This window comes from Anarrhichthys ocellatus, unplaced genomic scaffold (genome assembly GCF_004355925.1).
Source record: "Anarrhichthys ocellatus isolate YVR2014 unplaced genomic scaffold, GSC_Weel_1.0 scaffold8, whole genome shotgun sequence".
NCBI classification, from domain to species: Eukaryota; Metazoa; Chordata; class Actinopteri; order Perciformes; family Anarhichadidae; genus Anarrhichthys; species Anarrhichthys ocellatus.
Window position 1 is genome coordinate 7,338,885 of NW_022280038.1, and position 17,760 is coordinate 7,356,644.

Below are 17,760 nucleotides of genomic sequence, written 5' to 3' on the forward strand. Positions count from 1 at the left end.
CTCTCTCTCTCTCTCTCTCTCTCTCTCTCTCTCTCTCTCTCTCTCTCATCGCACAAGTACACACTTTTACAAGCCATGCTCTTCCCTGTAATAAGGCAACACAAACATGTCTGGGGAAACACAGGGAGACTTTACAAGCTCAGGATCAAATTAATTCCCTAAAGAAGACAATAAACAAACTGGGACTTTTTACGGTTCTTTAGACATAGTACACTTTAATTTCCATCATATAATGAATGATGCCGTAGAAAGTATCGTATTAAATCCTTACTTTTAAGTTTCTAATGAAACCTACAGTTACGAATACGATGGGATTCAGTTTTTATGTACCAGATATCTGGAAGAAACTCCCATAACTCCTGTTTAACCTGTTTTATTCACTTATTTTATATAACTCCTATTTATATGTCTTTTCATATTGCCTTGAGTTTCTTTTATATCTGGTCTTATTTTATGTCTCATGTAAAGCACTTTGAATGTCCTTGTTGTTGAAAGGTGCTTTTCTATATACTGCGTTGCCAAAAAAATGTTCTGTACTTTATGTTCATGCTTTTCGGTTACTTTGCCAATGTGCCTATTTGTTTATAACTTTCTTACAAATTGTATTGCATTTGTGTTTGATTTCAATTACTGAGATACAAGTATCACTGTCGACTTACACATGACAGAAAAATAAAACATAAAGTATCGGTCCGTATATACATCCTCGTAGCATTCAGGGATAAAGAAAAATTCCAGAAAGTCTAAAAATGAGCAGAAAACTTGCAAATATGAACAAGAGCAGGTTATTACATTAAGCATTGGCACCACCGTCTGCTGAGGATTGACTGATGTGTTGTGAAGTCAAAACCATTTAATCATGATTTCCAGCGGTGTTTGACGGAGCGAGTGGTACAACATGTCATGTTTAATGTTTCTGGCACAGTCCTTAGTGTCATCACGCTCAGCCTGGCTATCATCCAACTAAAGGTATAATGAGCTTGTGTGAGAATGTCGAGGGAGAGCAGGGAGGGAAGGAGAAGGAGGAAGGGGCGGGTGGGCAACCGAACTTCTTCAATGGAATTTTAAAAGACGGGTTCAGACTGGAGGTTATCAGTATGTTTATGTTCGAGCGGAGGAAGTCGAAAAACCGCTTGTCAGAGTGTGACTGTGTGAATGTGCGTGCCTACATCTGTATGCGAGGGCTGGCAGCAATTACAGCGTCCTGCAAGCATTTACGCCAACCACCATTTAACAGCTCTGTTTACCAATTAGATAAGTAGCCTTTGTTATTTCATTTCAAAATCACTGTCTCTTAGTGCCAATCTCATGGAAACACCACGGTGCACTTGTTTTTGTCCGAGGCCTGAACAAAGGTGGGAAGAGAGGTGGAATATAAAACAAATGGCTCGCTGTAATGAAATCACAATAGTTTTTTAGTGATAAAAAAATAGGGGCAATCAAAGTTCAGGGGTCAGACAGACAGTTTCCCCACAGACTGTCGAACCTGGACTTAAAACAATGGCAGTAACACATCTTTCCTCTTTCTTTTCCTCCTCTTGAATAGATATTAAAAGAATAGTTAGACGTTTTGGGAAATACCCTTATTTGCTTTCTTGCTGAGGCTTAGATCAGAAGATTGATATCACACTCATGGTTGGTAAACGTAGCCGGAGGAAAAAGATGGTTATCTTAGCTCAAGTTGCATTTCCTCATAAAACCGGCTGTATGATATCTTAAGAAAAGTTATTCCTCGCTTTACATGCAGTCTCCTTCAAAATGTCCAGCGACACGGTTCAATTTGTACTTTCTAGTTCACAACTAAGTGGATTACATACAAATTGATTTCTTGCAATATACGCCAATTACAGTTTATTACTTTTTTTGTAAGTAGAGCTACAAAGTGAATGAAAATAAAAATCAGCTCTATATCACATTTGTTTATTTTGCACAGAAAAAAAGTATAGAAACAATTTGTGGGTTTATGTGGGGTTATGTACCAGATTATTTGTTGGTGTGGAGTCTCCGCTCAATGCCTGACAACCTCTCTGTGACGACAACACTCAAGGAAGTAATTTACCCTAACCCCACGCATCTTAAACTGTCATCTTTACACTTTTTTAATTGTTATTTTTGTATGAATTAACAAACAAGGTACAACATTATAACAAACGTTCTTTGGAAGTGCTGGTAGATGTATTTTAGTAATGGATAGAGGCTGTTTACCCCCTGTTTCCAATCTTGATGCTAAGCTAAGCTAGCTTAATTTGTAACGGACAAACATTAAAGTAGGATCAAACTTCTCATCTAATTGTCAGCTCGAAAATGAAAACGTGTATTTCCCAAAATGTTAAACTATATCTTTTCCTCTCTCCCTCCAGTCGCAGTGGTGGAAGCTTCCTCCTGCTAACCTCAACCTGCACAGAGATGAAAAAAAAGCTGGGGGGGTAAAAAGGGGGAAGTAGAGGAGTAAAAAAAAAAAAAAAAGAGAGCGAGAGACTGGGTGAAAGAGGGAGCAGGAAAATGAGAGGGAAAGAGAGAGAGAGAGAACCTGCCAAGCATAACCAGCATCCACGGAAAAAATGAAGAGAGAGAAAGAGACTGTGAGAAAGAGAGGGAGGGAGGGAGACCCCCATCTTTCATCCAGTGCCAAGGATTAGATTCCCCTCCAGTTATTAGACTCTTCCACTGTGCTGAAAGAAGTGGGTGGGTTGGGCAGAGGGAGGGGGAGGAGGTGAGGGAGGGTGTAGGGGGGGGGGGGACAGAGGGGAGGATAGAATTCAGCTACTGACCATTGTCGGCCGCCTCTAAGATGCTTTGTTTTGATTCAACTTCCTAAAAATTTCCCCCAAAAGCTCTAAAAAAAAAGAAATAGAAATAAAAGAAAATAAGGGGGGAAAAAAGAAAACACCCCTCCCTGGCTACAAATGGTAGGTTCTGTGTTGTTTGAGACAACTATCATTACAGGGAAACTTCAATCCAGCAAGCCACATTTAAACTGGCGTCTCGACTATCTCTGCCATCAGAGGGCTGCGTTATCGCCAGACATGGGCTTTACAATCCAACACAACTGGGCTCTCGCTCACAAACACAAACACACACACACACTCTTTTCTTCTCCCTCTCTTTCCATTGTAAAGGGGATCTTGTGATGCAGTCTGCTGCAGTGTGCCGCTCGACATCTTTCTCTTGCTTCCAAGAAACACATTTCTCTAACACCAATCCATTATTTTATGCGGACAAACGACCACATTCCTTGAACCTGCAGGTCAACGGGGCCACAGGAAAGTAACTGTGTGTCCCTGTAAAATTCCGAGGAAGACGTGTTTGGAGGTAATTTAGAAAGCTCCTCCAAGAGGAAGAGAGAAAGTAACCAGTTTCCTGCATTTCTGGTGCTACTTCAAAGTGCCAGACAACTTAAGCCAAGGAATGTCTCAGGTTTTGCATCCATCATTGCATCCTGGAAAAACTCTGCTGTCACGTCTTGTATCATCCACCATAGTTTGTGTTGTCATTGTATGAAAACCCTGGAAATCCAAACTGTTTTCACTTCAGTTTCATGATTACAGTTGAAGAAATGATCCTAACTCTGATACTTGTGAGACTCATAATGAAGGCTGACACTTTGGAAATAAAAGCTGGTTTCAGATGATTTGAAGTATAGATTATACACTGAATTGATTATGCACCATGGTTGACATTTGTTCCTCTGTTGCTTAGTGAAAAATTACATTTGACTTTGGCAGAGCTTTCACAGTTGAGTGGTTGAGATGGATACATGTAATAGCTAGTAACCTTCGTCGGATGTCATCACCCCTTTTTCTCTATATACTGTTGGTGTTGCTGTATCAAATAAAGACAAAAAATATGGAATTGTTCCAATCCAACATGTGCTTTTGTTCAGACTTTAGATTGGCAAGTTCAATGTGTTAGTATGCACAAGTATCTTTCGACTTGGTTCAATTTTAACAAACGTATTAAATACTGTACAAGTTTCTGCAAAGTGACGTATCACTTCACATCCAATCACTCAACCTCCTCTTGTAGAACGTGCACAAGGTCACATTTACATCGCTCTTGTTTAGCCGTTGCTCAGATTTAGTTTATGTGGCTCACTGTAGAACAACACAACGCATAGTTGTAGTGCTGTAAAATGTTCCTTATCCACAATAAAGATCCACAATAAATAAGCAGTAAGAGAGAAACTGAACAGTTAACATACTGTAGGAATTGTCCACGTTATCCCATTCCACAGTGAGCTACCTCACCTGTACAAAAACAATGATCTGAGTGAATCTGAGCAAACAGAACTAACTGTGAATGTGTGTTATTCTAAATCGGCCCTGATCAGAATTTTACTTCCTTGACGCAAGTTTCGTTTCAGCGCAACATTAGCAACACTTTGTAGTGCAACTTAACCAGCTAAGCCGGAGGAAGGTGAGACTGAATCCTAAATTATACTTCTACAGCACAATCAAGGTGTCACAGCAGCTTCAGCGTTTAGTGATTTATTGTTGTTGCTCCAGGGTTAAAGAAGATTGTTTGCTCTGCATTCCTGCTATTCCTGACATAATCTTGTTCATTCATACACAGAGGTGAAAACAAACACATCAAAGCCAATGTTTGCGCTGGAAATGGCTTCGCTCGATGAGGACCAGCTTATCTGTTTTTGATAAGGAGGTGGTGTCTGTATAGCCCGTGTAGTACATGTGGTTACATCTTTCGACAGTTACCTACAGACGCACCAGAGACATACATGCGGGTATCGTAACCCTGCAACAGAGACATAAATCAAGCTCGACTAAAACACTTCATGGGGGAAGACGGTATGTTTTTAGCTCTAAGAATAGCTGGATTTTAGTTTTACACAAACAACTTATTAAAAGATGATTTTAATCTGAATAGAGACCCAAAAGGAGATGCAGAGAAGCAGAGCTCTGCAGCTGACAGGCCTCCCCTCCCAACACATTCCTGGACAGGCCCTCTTCCTCAACACTTCCTCCCCCCGCTCAGCCAGTCACCGGGGTCAAGTTGACAAGTCTCTCATTGAGCCTCACGGGGTCCCGCTATATGGCCTTCACTCCTCACAACATAATTACACACATTTATTGGTGGGATAGATCCATTTGTTCCTCTGTGAAGAAGGTATTGTGAAATTCCTCCTAAAACTTAATGTGGGAGAATTATCTGAATAGAACGCCAGTGTGGAGCGCACTTATATATACAAAAAATAACAGTGGACTGAAAATACAATGCACAATCACTATACATAACTCACACAGTGGGGGGTGACACGGGGAATGTGAGACCTGCAATGATTTAGTCGAGTTACCTTCGAAAATGTGTATGATAACTAGGGGTGGGAATCACCAGAGATCACGCGATACAATATTATCACGATACTTGGGTCACGATACGATATTATCACGATACTGCGATATTATCACGATACTGCGATATTATCACGATACTACGATATTCTGAGTATTGCGATAACATAGGCCTATATTGCGATTTATTACTTTTTTCAACTTCAAATTATGTCCCCAAAGGAAAACTGTGTCAACATGTTTTATCTAATAAGATAAAGTTTTCAGTCTGTTCATCTCACTTCAATCATTTTTATTGCACAAAAATAGGATTGTCAAGCAGACAGACTGACCAACAATGTCATAAATGTTGCATGAACCTGACAAACTGAACTGTTTGTATTACTACATAGTCCAACTTAACTAAATGCAAACGTGTGGACTCAGTATATGAACTATAACTTATATAAGTAGGATATAAGAGTTATATAACTCAGTATAACTTGCGATGCGTGGACGCCGAGGACAGAGAGCCAGTTATGCGCTGCACTCTCCCCATGAGCCTGGCTACTGTTGGCAGATTTAACCCCATTGTGAGGCCAGATGTCTCTTTGTTTTGACCAACTTCCTACCAATCACGCTGACCCGGGACCTTTGCTGACCTCACCAGAAAACAACTCAGCACCATCTCGTGGACTGAAAAAGTAATTGATTTGATTTTTGAGGGCAATTATTTTTTTTTAATAGTTTATATAATAAAAGATCGATACTTGCCGTCCGTGTATCGATACAATATCGCCACGCAAAATATCGCAATACTATGCTGTATCGATTTTTTCCCCCACCCCTAATGATAACACATTTTATATGAGGACATTTGCCACATTTTTTGTAAATGAAATCTGCTTTAATTTGAACACAACCTGACATACCATCTCATTGAGTTGATATGGCCAAACAGTAGCTTATCTACACATCCCGAAAAATACGGAGCAACATTAGCACTATTTGCAGTCGTGGTTGTGTCTCTCCTTTTAGCTCAAAAGCATCTCCTGAGGAAATATCCAGCTCTTTAGCTCTGTTTATTAGCTAGTTGCTAACTTTGTCGGCCTGTCATTTAGTGCAGGTAGCGTGCAGACAGTTCATTAGAGCTTTTTGTTGTTGTTGTTGCAGAAAGCAGCTACCTGGCCCAGCTGGAAACAATACTATGAGAGCGAACCAAAAAAGTAAAAGTTGCGGGGCAGTAAAACCAAAACGATGCGCTGACAGATGCTGTAGAGCTGAGAGGAACTGGTGAGCCGGATGATCTGTGGGTCACATGACACATGGTCGTTTGATCCACTATCAAGAAATATTGACTCGTGCAGCTTCACTCATGAAATTGTGCATTCTCATTTAACTAAATGTGTATGCACCACTCATGTCAACACTTTGAATAGATTTTATGCGTTTAGAAAGCTCTCACGACGATTGCTGTTTTGTTCATGTGGCATTTAAACAATCTATCTTCAGCAAGAGCATTTAGCAAATCTAATATGGGAGTTAACTGAGAAACACTTTAGCCTTCCAGTTTCGAGGAATTGAGAGCAAAAGAAGTGGCAATGAACATATTTTTAAGTGATTCAATTAAATTTAAGTTGTACGTGAAATACAAGAGTGTTTGTGATATGTATATATGCTATATAAATTTACGTATATGGCCTTACACTCTTTATCAAAGTCTGATACTGAAGCTTAAATACAGTAGGCTACTGTGTGTGTTTGTCAGTGTAGTTTCCAATATCATGGGTGAATGCACAGCACAAACACACACACACAATTGTTCTTACTAACAACAGGCAGCTACATTGCCTGAAAAAACCCTGAAAATGTTCGGTCTAAACTCTGCGTTAAACTCAGAACTCACAGCACAGGCGACAGTTTCCTACATTTCACAGAGTCAGAGAGCCTGTCGACATCTGCAAAGAATCTTTAGGTTCAGCAGCATGGCAGGATTCCATTAAAAGCCAAATTGCGGGTTGGCAAAAACTCTAAGGGAACAACGGAAAGCCACAGCCAGTCCTGTAATTTAAACCTTATTTTAAATTGTGATGGCTTGACAACATGGACTGAAAGAGAGGGGGCGAGAATGAGAGTCGCAGAGACCCAGAGAAAGAGAGCAAAAATGTGTGTACAACAAACTGTAGAGGCTGTGAAGGCAGAAGTAGAATTAACACTAAGACAAAGAGCAGTAAAAGTGGGCTGAAACATGAGAGAGAAAAGAAGAGGGGATAGAAAAAGAAGGGAACAACATTATTGTGATTCGGGACAATATACGACTGTCTGTTCTTGATAATCAGGATTGTTTCTGATGTGTAACACTTCCTAAATCCATGAACTTGGAGAGGTCAAGGGTCATTTGTCACTCACAATAAGGTGGTTTAAAGTATAAATGTCTGAAACAAGCTTCTGTAAATGTCAACACAGATACATAAAGCAGTGTTGCATCTACCAAGAGGGAAAGGAAGAAGAGCCAAGATCAAACACAAAATCCCTTAAAGTAAAATAGGTAATTTAATAAAAACATTTGTGTTTTGGCTTCTTTCTTTTAGTTCCGTGTTGGGCGAACCGCGATGTTATCGGATATCCCTTCCTGCCCTCAACCTCAGATACCCTCAAGTATTTGGAGCTAAGTATTTTAGAGGTGTGCATGTTGACTGTTTCTGTGTATCCACGCAACGACATGTTTTATATGCATCTTCGCTGACAGACATCGCAGCAATAAAGCCTGGGAGGTGACGCGGCTCCATCAGCTCAGAGTTTTACAGCTTATTTGTAGGTGTGATGATTACAAACGAGAAAGACGGGAACTGAACTGACAACACTCAATTCTTTCTACTTCTAAATGCGTTGTTAAACAGCAGAGTGAACAAGGAACAGTCGACTTGTTTTTCCAAGTCAAGTTTAAATTAAGCTAGGCTTACGTTCTGGGATCAGAGGTGTTTAGTCCTTTTATGAAATGTAGAAATTTGTTTATTGAGCCAATACGTTGATTGAAGAACATGAATATGTCTTTCATCTCACCTCTACCATTCTTAATTACCTTCAAATATATATATCTTTGTTTCTGACTTTAGTTTGTAACATTAGGTGATGTAATCATTTTCTGGTTTATAAAAAACAAACCATGATGCTTAAGGCAATATAGTTTATTTTGGAAAATCAGTAATCTAAACTTACTCTACTGTTACTCAGATAATAACAAACTCTGTCTCCAAGAAATTATGTTTATTTATCACTCAATTATTTTTCCAATCCGCTACATGTATTTACCACTGGAGTCAGCAGTCGCGGTAGATGACGGACGCACAAAGAGCAGGACTTTGACACCAGAAACGGGTTTTTGCATCCTGAGTCCCGTCTGTGATTAAGTTAAGGCAACAAAAGCACTTTGGTTAAAGATCGTGGCCTCTGTTAAATGTCGATAATCATGTTGTGATTCGTGATTTAAATCACTGCAGACTTATTTTTGCAGGAAGCCAGACCACAATCTTTCCTTAAAAACTGTTGCCAGTTCACCCATAAAATGTTTAATAATGAGGTCGTCACTATGAACGGATATTGTATCGCAAGAGTAGATTTTATGGGGGAAAACAAGTCAGATACGTCAGTAAACATTTCACTGTTACATTCAGCAGCAACAATTCCTCATAATTTGCTGTGGCACATTAGATGCATATAAACTTAATTTCTAGGGGACAGGGTTGTAACAACAGTGTTAACCTGCTGGCAGTCTAAAAGCTTAAAATGTGCCAAAACATTTTAAAAAAACAACTAAAGGACTTCAGAAAAAAATGACCGAACTGACATAAAAGAGCTCCGGGTGAGTTGCGCGCCGCGTCCTCGGCTGCGTACCCAGCTTGTATGGTGAAAAAGAGCAGTGATGGAAAATACTTGAGGAAATGGCAAATGGTTAATGGGCCAGCACTTGATGTTGAATTCCATAGTCTAATGTGTCTCAGTCAGGCATAAGAGCAAGTGTTGTACGCATGCCAGCAAACAGACTGGCGGTTCAGGTCACTGAGAGGACCCGTCCCGACTCAGACGGATAGCAGCATAATGTGGGTGTTCACTCTCTTTGCACTGTTCTTACACCTCAAGACACTGAGGCCATATTGAAAGCAATTTTTGCGAAGGTATCTCATTAAGTATTCATGCTTCTGGGAGTCAAATCTGTACTTGAGAGCCTCAGCAGATGATTTACAAAACCGTGTCCAACTGTGTCAACCTGGACTGACCTGGAAAGCTTCACACTTTCTGAACTGAGCTCACTAAAACTGCACGGTGCAGTCGGACTCTAAAATCTGTCTCCCAAGCTTCCAAGAATGTCGGCTCAGCTCCGTGATTCTTAAGTATTAACGGCGATATGTTCAAACATGTATCAGGTGTCACTCTCCGGAGTCGGAGCCCCTCATCCCCCTCCCACCTTCTTTCACTTCGAGACCCTACTCCCCCTCACCTTCCCAATTTCCCAACATTCCTGGGCCGTGCCCCATCAGTCAAAGGGCCAATTCATGGGGTTAATGCTGCAGTGAGTGCAGACAGGGCTTTGAGACAGGATGTTTGGCTGATACCTTGCTCTGCTTAAGCAAACAAGCCACCAAAATATGATTACTGAGGGCAGAGAGGGAGCAGTCTTCTTGTCTTACTTCAGTGCATCCAGGCCATACTAATGTCCACTAAGTATCATTGCTTTACTTGCTTCCACATGTTCAAAACCCAGAGTCTAATGACGACAAGATGGACAAATGTTTGAGGAGTGCAATGATGTCATATGATGTAATAGCTGACAAGGAAATCGCTATCTCTTTGGGCATCGTCCTTCGAGATTCTCTACCTCTTAAAATATAAAATGGTAGCTTAACTCAGAGTTCATACACATTTTTTCCAAAACATTTCTAAGAGTTTTTCATGCCTTTGAGGGCAATTTTTATGACCTGAAACGTTTGCATATACCGGTACATGAAAAATAAGAATAAGAGGTTGGAGTCTGATGTTACCCCGCGCATAGAACAGCAGAACGACACGTGACGTAACTGATCTGCAGATTTAAGAATTGTTTGACAAATTTTTCTCAGTCGATCTTAGCTGAACCACACACACACTATCGTACAGGCATTTTTGGAGCAAATTTCCATGACTTTTCCAAAACCTTCTGTGTTTATTTATTCTTCCCAAACTTCTCTACGCCTGGAAACGGCTACTTTCATGACTTTTCCAGTTATTCATGACCGAACGAGTTTCACTTCAGTCTCACGTCCATGTTAGCTGATTTCTGTTTGTTTTGTCCAGCTAGTCACGCATCATTACCGCCAACGTTAGCCGACCTACAACAACCTGTACAGCTGCGTCGGCGATGTGGCGGTGATTCAGATGTGTGGAGCTTCTTATGTTAGCCATAATCACAAAGTACATTTGAGGCTGACAGGAACTCATTTTGAAGACTCTTTCTGTGTTAAGTTTAAGTTAAGTTTTGATCTGTTGGTTTCACTAAAAGAAAAGTCACCAAATTCCATTATCAAATTAAAATCACCAAATGAGTACTTTGTGTATCATCATGTAAAGAAAGTAGGGCGGCAGTAGAAAATAGTTGAAATAGTCCAAATAAAATGTATTTAGAAAAAAGGTTATACTTCAATTATGAAAGTAAAAAGGCAGAACTTTGCCTCCCTTCCAGCTAATCGCGTGATTGGTGAATGTGTGTTTATACGTGTGTGTGTCCTGAAGAACCCCTATGTGAGTTCTCTGAGACGATCTTATCACTGAGTCAGACAGAAATTCCTCCTTTTCTCCCTCCTGTCTCACTCTCTCACACGCACACACACGTAAACACACACGCACACACTCGCACACAGAGACACTGACAATAAGCAGCTGAATGACACGTTTTGTTGGGAGTCACAGAGCGACAGTCCAAGTAGATATACTAAACTTCCAGTAGATTTATCCCTTTTCAAAGCCTTGCCGTTTGCTGCGGTTTAAAGGGAACGTTAACTGATCGAATGATAAAAGAGGCCAGGGCAAAGGTATGTATGGACCACACCCTGCTGCTGCCTTTTTTCCCCTTAAAGCTAGGGTAGCTTTAAAAGGAATTAAAAAAATAGATGCTAAAGTGCCGGAGCACATGTTCATTGTTTGCATTTGTTCTAAAGAAAACATCACAGGCTTTAGATGATCACCTGCACAAAAAAGATGAATTCACACTCTTGAAAGATCTAAGAAACATCAAGGTTTTCTCTTTTTAAAGCTACAGACAATTCTTTGATACAAGCTTCATGTTCAGCTTATGTCCTGCTCATTTCACCAGCCGTAACTCAAAAGAGGAGTCTTATAACCTGACAAAAGCTACATGCGGAATTCCTGGCTACCTCTGTTTAGTCTCTTTCCCACTCCAGCTCTTGGCCTGAGCTCCGGTTCTCGGCTCCAGCGTTCTGGTGTGGGGGGCAGGGGATCAGAGACCACACACACACAGACACACACAGAATTATCCAAACACACAACATCTTTTAAGAAAACTGATCTATTTCCACTTATTTCACCAGGCAGACAATAGAAACCTTAAAATCACAACCTAAAACTTGACTCTTGTCTGACTTGTGACCTTGACTGAACAGACTTTGGATAATTTTTTAACATAACTTCCAACAAATCAGAGTAAATCAACTTAAAAATACCTTAAGAATTAACCACATTTGTTTCAACTCAAAAGTGCATAATGGCGAATACAAGCAAGGACTGGAATAGCGTGATTATTTGTATTAAAAAGATGTGGATTATTTTTCTCAACCCCAACAGAAACACTCTAAACAGGGCCGTATAGCAACAAACTGTGGGTATCTAATGAGCTCATGTTTATGAATTTAATTTGACTCCTTTGAGGCTAAAATTTAATAAGAGGTTTATTCCTGAGAGTGTGAAAAAGGCTTTAAAACAGCATTTAGACTCAGATTTTTGGAAATAAATGCTGAGAAAATCTAATCCAAGTAATTAAAGCATCTTCTTTTTTCATTTCTGGTGAGGTGGGCATTGGGAGGACCCCAGTATTTCTAAACTGCTGCCTACGGCCCTGCGCCTAAACATGGAAAACATACATAACAACTCATTAAATTATTTCAACTTCAAACATAAACTTCAAGAATAAGTTTCTGGTCACCATCAAACCAAAGAAAGTATCACTGGGGTGCAGCTGATTCTTCAGACAGCTCCGTGATGCTGCGACTACACTACACAGGCTTCATAGGTGCCCGTTCACCTTTCAACACCGTCCACAAGTGAGCCCAGGGAGGCTTGATCGAGTGGGTTTGTGGGTTTCTTCTAACGCTACAAGGACCTCTCCACCCGACCCCAGCATGTAAACAAATAAAGGTCTAGTTTCATCATCTAGAGGGGGCTGTTTCCTGTTCAAATGCAGGCCCTCAGTCCCCACCCCTCTCTCTTTCCACATATACACGCACACAAAACTCTACACCTCCGCCTCGTCAGAGCTGCTCGGCTCCCCCGCCCCCCAAATGCCAGCCTCTTTCCACTGCTCAATTGCCAAGAGGAATGGAGGGATTTGAGGGAAGAAAGAGGGAAATAGGGGGATGGGTGGTTTGAGAGGCAAAAGGGGATTGGGAGTATGCACGGGGATCTTATTGCAGCTTCATCCCAGTGAAATATTTTGCCGTGGAGAAAGCGTAGGGAAAGAGAGAGAGAGAGAGAGAGAGAGAGAGAGAGAGAGAGAGAGACGGGGAACGAGAGACAGAAAGGCAGAAAGATAGTGAGAGACCCCAGAACCCCACCAAGCCCCCCATGCCTCTCTGACAATAGAAGCTTTATGCACTGGAGTTTTTACTTGTCTTAACGGCCTTTGAAAATAAGAAGGAAAGCACAACTTAATAACACAACAGTAAATGCAATTTGCTTTAACATTCAGAGAGGATGCACGCTCCGTGTGTTTGCAGGCATGAGTGTGTGAGCCTGCAAGTGCAAATCTAAAAGTATTTCCATTCGTGCCTCCAAAATGTTTTGTGGTGAGAAGTCAGACTTCTTCGGCGAATACAAATCAACACCGTACCCTGCTGAAACCAACATCTGCCCGGTGACAATGTCCATGCACCTCTGCAGTATAGTGATGCAAGTTACTCACCTGTGTAGTCTCTTGGCGTAATGTGAGGGGGGTTGGGGGAGAGGGGGGGCACAGTTTCAGTGTAAGACAGAGTTGAGTCTGGTGATTGTAGAAGAAGCACAAACAAACAGTAGAAGAGTGAGCGTTTTTGGTGGTCAATTAATTTAACATGTATTAATTCAGTCATTTATTTTAACATTCTCTGGTTACAGCTTCTTAAATGTGAGGAGTTGCTGTTTTATGTGATTATACATATTTTGGGACTATTGATAGAAAAATATTATTTGAAAGCCACCTTGTACGCCTTTGAATTACATGATGTTTTGTAATGAATGAATAATGAAAATATGAATTTGGTTGCAGCCCTGATAAGCCTCTCAAACTACAGAGCAGACTGTCTGTCTGCACAAACACAGCCTCCCTATTATAAACTCTAGATGTCAGGCTCTTCAAAAGGGGAGATGTGCACAGATAAGACTTAACTAACTCTGTGTCGCTTTCAACACAAGCAGCTTTTCAAAGATAATCTATGTTTCCAGTCTAAAAATATGATGGTGACGACACCCTCTGTGTCATTTACTGGTTTGCAATGTGGTGGCGGTTTTTCCAAACTCACCCAGTGGCTTGTGTTCATCTGAACGGGACAGAGAGTATGGGGGAGGAGGTGAATCTGGAAATACAACAAAAGTTAAGGTTAAGTTTGAAGGCTGCATGGTCTTATTGCTAAATAATCAGCTGAGGAAGAAAAGTACTGAGCTTCAAGGCTTGTACGTTAGTGTTATAAACTGTGAATTATGTGAAATGCTTACAATTTAATATTTTATTTAATGTATTGTGAACTTTGTTTTCTGTTCCAAACTCTACCAATAAATCCTACACAATAAAAGGCTTATAATCCTCAATCAAAAATATAATTATATAATGCACAATAAATGAACTTCATCTTCTCATTGACATCACATTACATACAAAACCTTTTCTATTCAGGTAGACCATTAAACCCACCTGTTTCTATAGCTAATGGTAATGTATAAACTACCTAAATATGGTGGCTCTGCACATGTTGTTTTGCATGAGGCAATATGTTCACTGTTTAGATTTGTAGGCTACCATGCATCAACAGACCATCTTTCCTTATACATAAGGAGCTATTTGCGCTGAGTGCATGATTGCAACACTGTAATTATATTTAGTCTTTCTTTTGAACTCCTAATAAGTATAATTCCACATATCCAATCTGAACCTGCAAGTATTTCATCCTACTGTTTCTGTTTTTAAGGGAACTGTATTTGATTCTCAAAGTGTTCAGTTTGATCCTCCGCTTTTATGAAATCTTCATAAAGTTGTCAGTGAAGTCGTTTTCATTGACACGGACTCACAGGGGGACTTCTTCTGTGTGAAAGCAGTACAGTAAGCTATAAGCAACTGCTGCTGGGAGAGTCCCTTCTGTCCAAAGTGGACATGGGTTTGTGGCTGCGGCCCCTTTAAGAGCAGAGCCAGTAATTGCCGGAGTCCTCAGTCAGTCAGATACCCAGCGAGTCAGTCTGGCGCCAGCACTATGCAAACTGTATATTATCGGCACTCCTTCACCTAAATAACAAGAGGACGACCTCCTTGTAAGAGAAAAAAGAGCCTAAGTGCAACTTGAGAGCGACCTTCCATTGGATGATGAGGGAAGCAAAGTTTTGCGCAAATTTAAATAAATGTGTAATGTGTTTGGAATGTGGAGTGGAAATCAAAGCAATGGTTGACCAAAGTAGAAGCCATAGTTATGAAAATGGAATAAAACTGCAGGGCAGGCAGTGACACACGAGAAGATAATAAGTGATATTTACTGTCTGGGGTTTCAGTGTTGCACTGTGTGCTTTGATATATTATTGCAAATGTAAGATGGCTCCATCAGCAACAACAGGGGGACTTAATGGGTGTTATTTTCTCGTGGTTGTGACGTTGTTCAACACTTAAATCAACAATAAGTACATTCTTCTTTCGTTTCCAGCTGCAGGTAAATAACACTGTGACCGATTGGATGTTCTTATTAATTTCATGCTGGGCCATCAATATTTACGCTACAAATAATCGTATTACATCCATGACGCGCTCCACTTTTTATGAGATTAACTTCATTCTCAGCGAGGCCTTCCACCTGAGTTTGGACTACCAGGGTCTGAAGATGATGGTTAATGTGGTGTTCACAGGGCAGAATGACATTATTATCTCTCGTTCTAACTCGTACATTTGATCATTTGAAAGGTCTCCTCTAGATCGAGTCAGCCCCCCCCCCCTGTTGATGTCCTTACCTGGCCCACATAAGCGGCTGTAGTGATAGGGATTGCAGCACACCTTTGCGCCGTCCACTGCGCCGAAACTCTGGCAGTGGCTCAGCGTTTTGAGCAGGGCTAAGAGCGGCAGGTCGCTCCAGCGGTACACCTTAGACACGAGACACTGTGGAGAGACGTGATGAGCACCGAGCCGCAGCTCGGTGCTGGGCACCATGACGCACTCGCTGGGTATCCCTCCTTTGGTCTCCACAGCCTTCACCAAGGTATCCAGAGATCTCTCCTTGAGTCTTTTCAAAAAAGCATGAGCAGTGCTCGCGAGGTCCTCCTCCAGTCCCGCATGCCTCGGTGCGCACTGACAAGCGCCCCCTCCGTCTTTTCTGGGGGCCCAATAAGGGCTCCGGGGTCTGAGATCCCATTCCCCAAACAAACAACACGTCACCGTCCTACTGTCGCCCTCCTGTCCCCGCCGGGAGCCTCTGTGCTCCGGGACGCACATGGCGCCCCGGTCATCGTCAGGCTGCTCCTCTTCCTCCCTCTCCGCGCTCTCCGTCAGGTCTCCAGCCTCCCCCGTGAGTCCCGGAGCCGGGTCAGTGTGTGTCACCGACCGCTGCTCGTGTCTGCGGAGCTTTCCTGAGTGTCTGCCGCACGGACCGTTCCGTCCTCCCTCACCTCGTCTGCTTCCATCCCGCCCGTCGCTCTCGGTGACCAGACGGCTTCTCCAGAGTCGCCGTACAAGACCTGAGCGTTTCGACTTGAACATACGACAACCTAGACAGTTTTGGATGTGTCCTGTCGGTCCCGTCCGGGTCTCGGGAGATGCCACATCGATTTACGCTCGTCGCGCAGGACCGGGGGTTTGTGCACGGTGCGCACAGCATGCGGAGCCGGTGGTCACCGTTTTCTGACTCTCCCGCAGCATCAGAAAGAAATTTCAATCATGCGTTGCGTTAAACATCACTAAACGTCTGCAGAAGAAGGCTCCACACAGCCACTGCGCAGAGACCTGCTGTCGCCAACTCAATTAAGCCACAACTTGTGCCAGCCCTTGCACAAAGCCTTCAACTCCCCAACACTCCGGAGATCCCGCACACAATCCACAAACCATAGTTAGACCTCTCCAGGAGCAGTATCAGTTCACATGAGCAAAAAAGAAGCATCAGAAACATTAATCCAAAAGTTTTCCAGAGTTTCTCCTTGGACTTCGTGAACCTCTTGAACCGTGAAACCCCTTCCTTCACCTCGAAATAAATCCTCACAACACTGAAATCCCGATGATTTCTGTCGCTGTGGTTGGAAGCAATAATCCCGCTGCAGAGTCCCGGGGTAAAGCAGAGATAGTCGGGGACTCCAGTGCCAAACTCCGGGACGGATTCCGTGCTGAGAAGTTGTTTTAAAGAGAGCTGGAATTACTCCACTCTCCACTCCCCTGCAAGTCCCTTTCGGACGCACACACACAAACACACACAGGCACACACGCTGCTGCACACACCAGAGTCAAGCCGAACACAATAAAAGCAGGTTTATTCGACTGTGATTTTCAAAACAAAAGCATTAACGGTGAACATAGTTTGCAAGTTTGTTGAAGAAAAATGAATAACAACAATTACAAGAAAGAATGCTTTTTTTCTTGTGTGATCCAAAAGCCTATATCAACATACATATTCTAAACTATACACGCTTACGGCTCACATATAGGCTACTTGTTTATAGTAATGTTATCTGTTTTTTGTTGTGCACTTTATTTTATATTATATTGTACATTTTAAATATGTTTATATTTCCTAATTTCCTAATTAATTGTTTTAATTGCAATGTCCTGGAAAGGTTAATCATATAGGAATTTGTCGACATGTTTCTGACAAATTCCTATTTTTTTCATTTTAATATTTAATATTTAAAAAAATCTATTCATAATAGAGTTAATGTTAAAACTTAAAGGTAAAGCTTTTATTTTGAAACCCAAATCACTGAGGTTGCTTTCCTTGTAATTCTGCCGGTATTGACTCTCTCTCTCTCTCTCTCTCTCTCTCTCTCTCTCTCTCTC

The 17,760-nt window shown here is 41.6% G+C and overlaps 1 protein-coding gene across 1 annotated transcript in view; it reads right to left on the reverse strand.

The window, feature by feature from the left end:
• The window catches only part of LOC116384211 (mothers against decapentaplegic homolog 6-like), an 18,957-nt gene extending 1,831 nt beyond the window's left edge, over positions 1–17,126 (reverse strand). The window contains exons 1-3 of the mRNA XM_031848682.1: positions 15,735–17,126; positions 14,051–14,104; positions 13,456–13,533 (exon numbers count right to left, since the gene is read on the reverse strand). Of these exons, the coding sequence (XP_031704542.1) occupies positions 13,456–13,533; positions 14,051–14,104; positions 15,735–16,476 (874 nt within the window). The 5' untranslated portion in view covers positions 16,477–17,126. The remainder of the gene's footprint in view (positions 1–13,455; positions 13,534–14,050; positions 14,105–15,734) is intronic.
• Between the last annotated feature and the right edge of the window lie 634 nt (positions 17,127–17,760).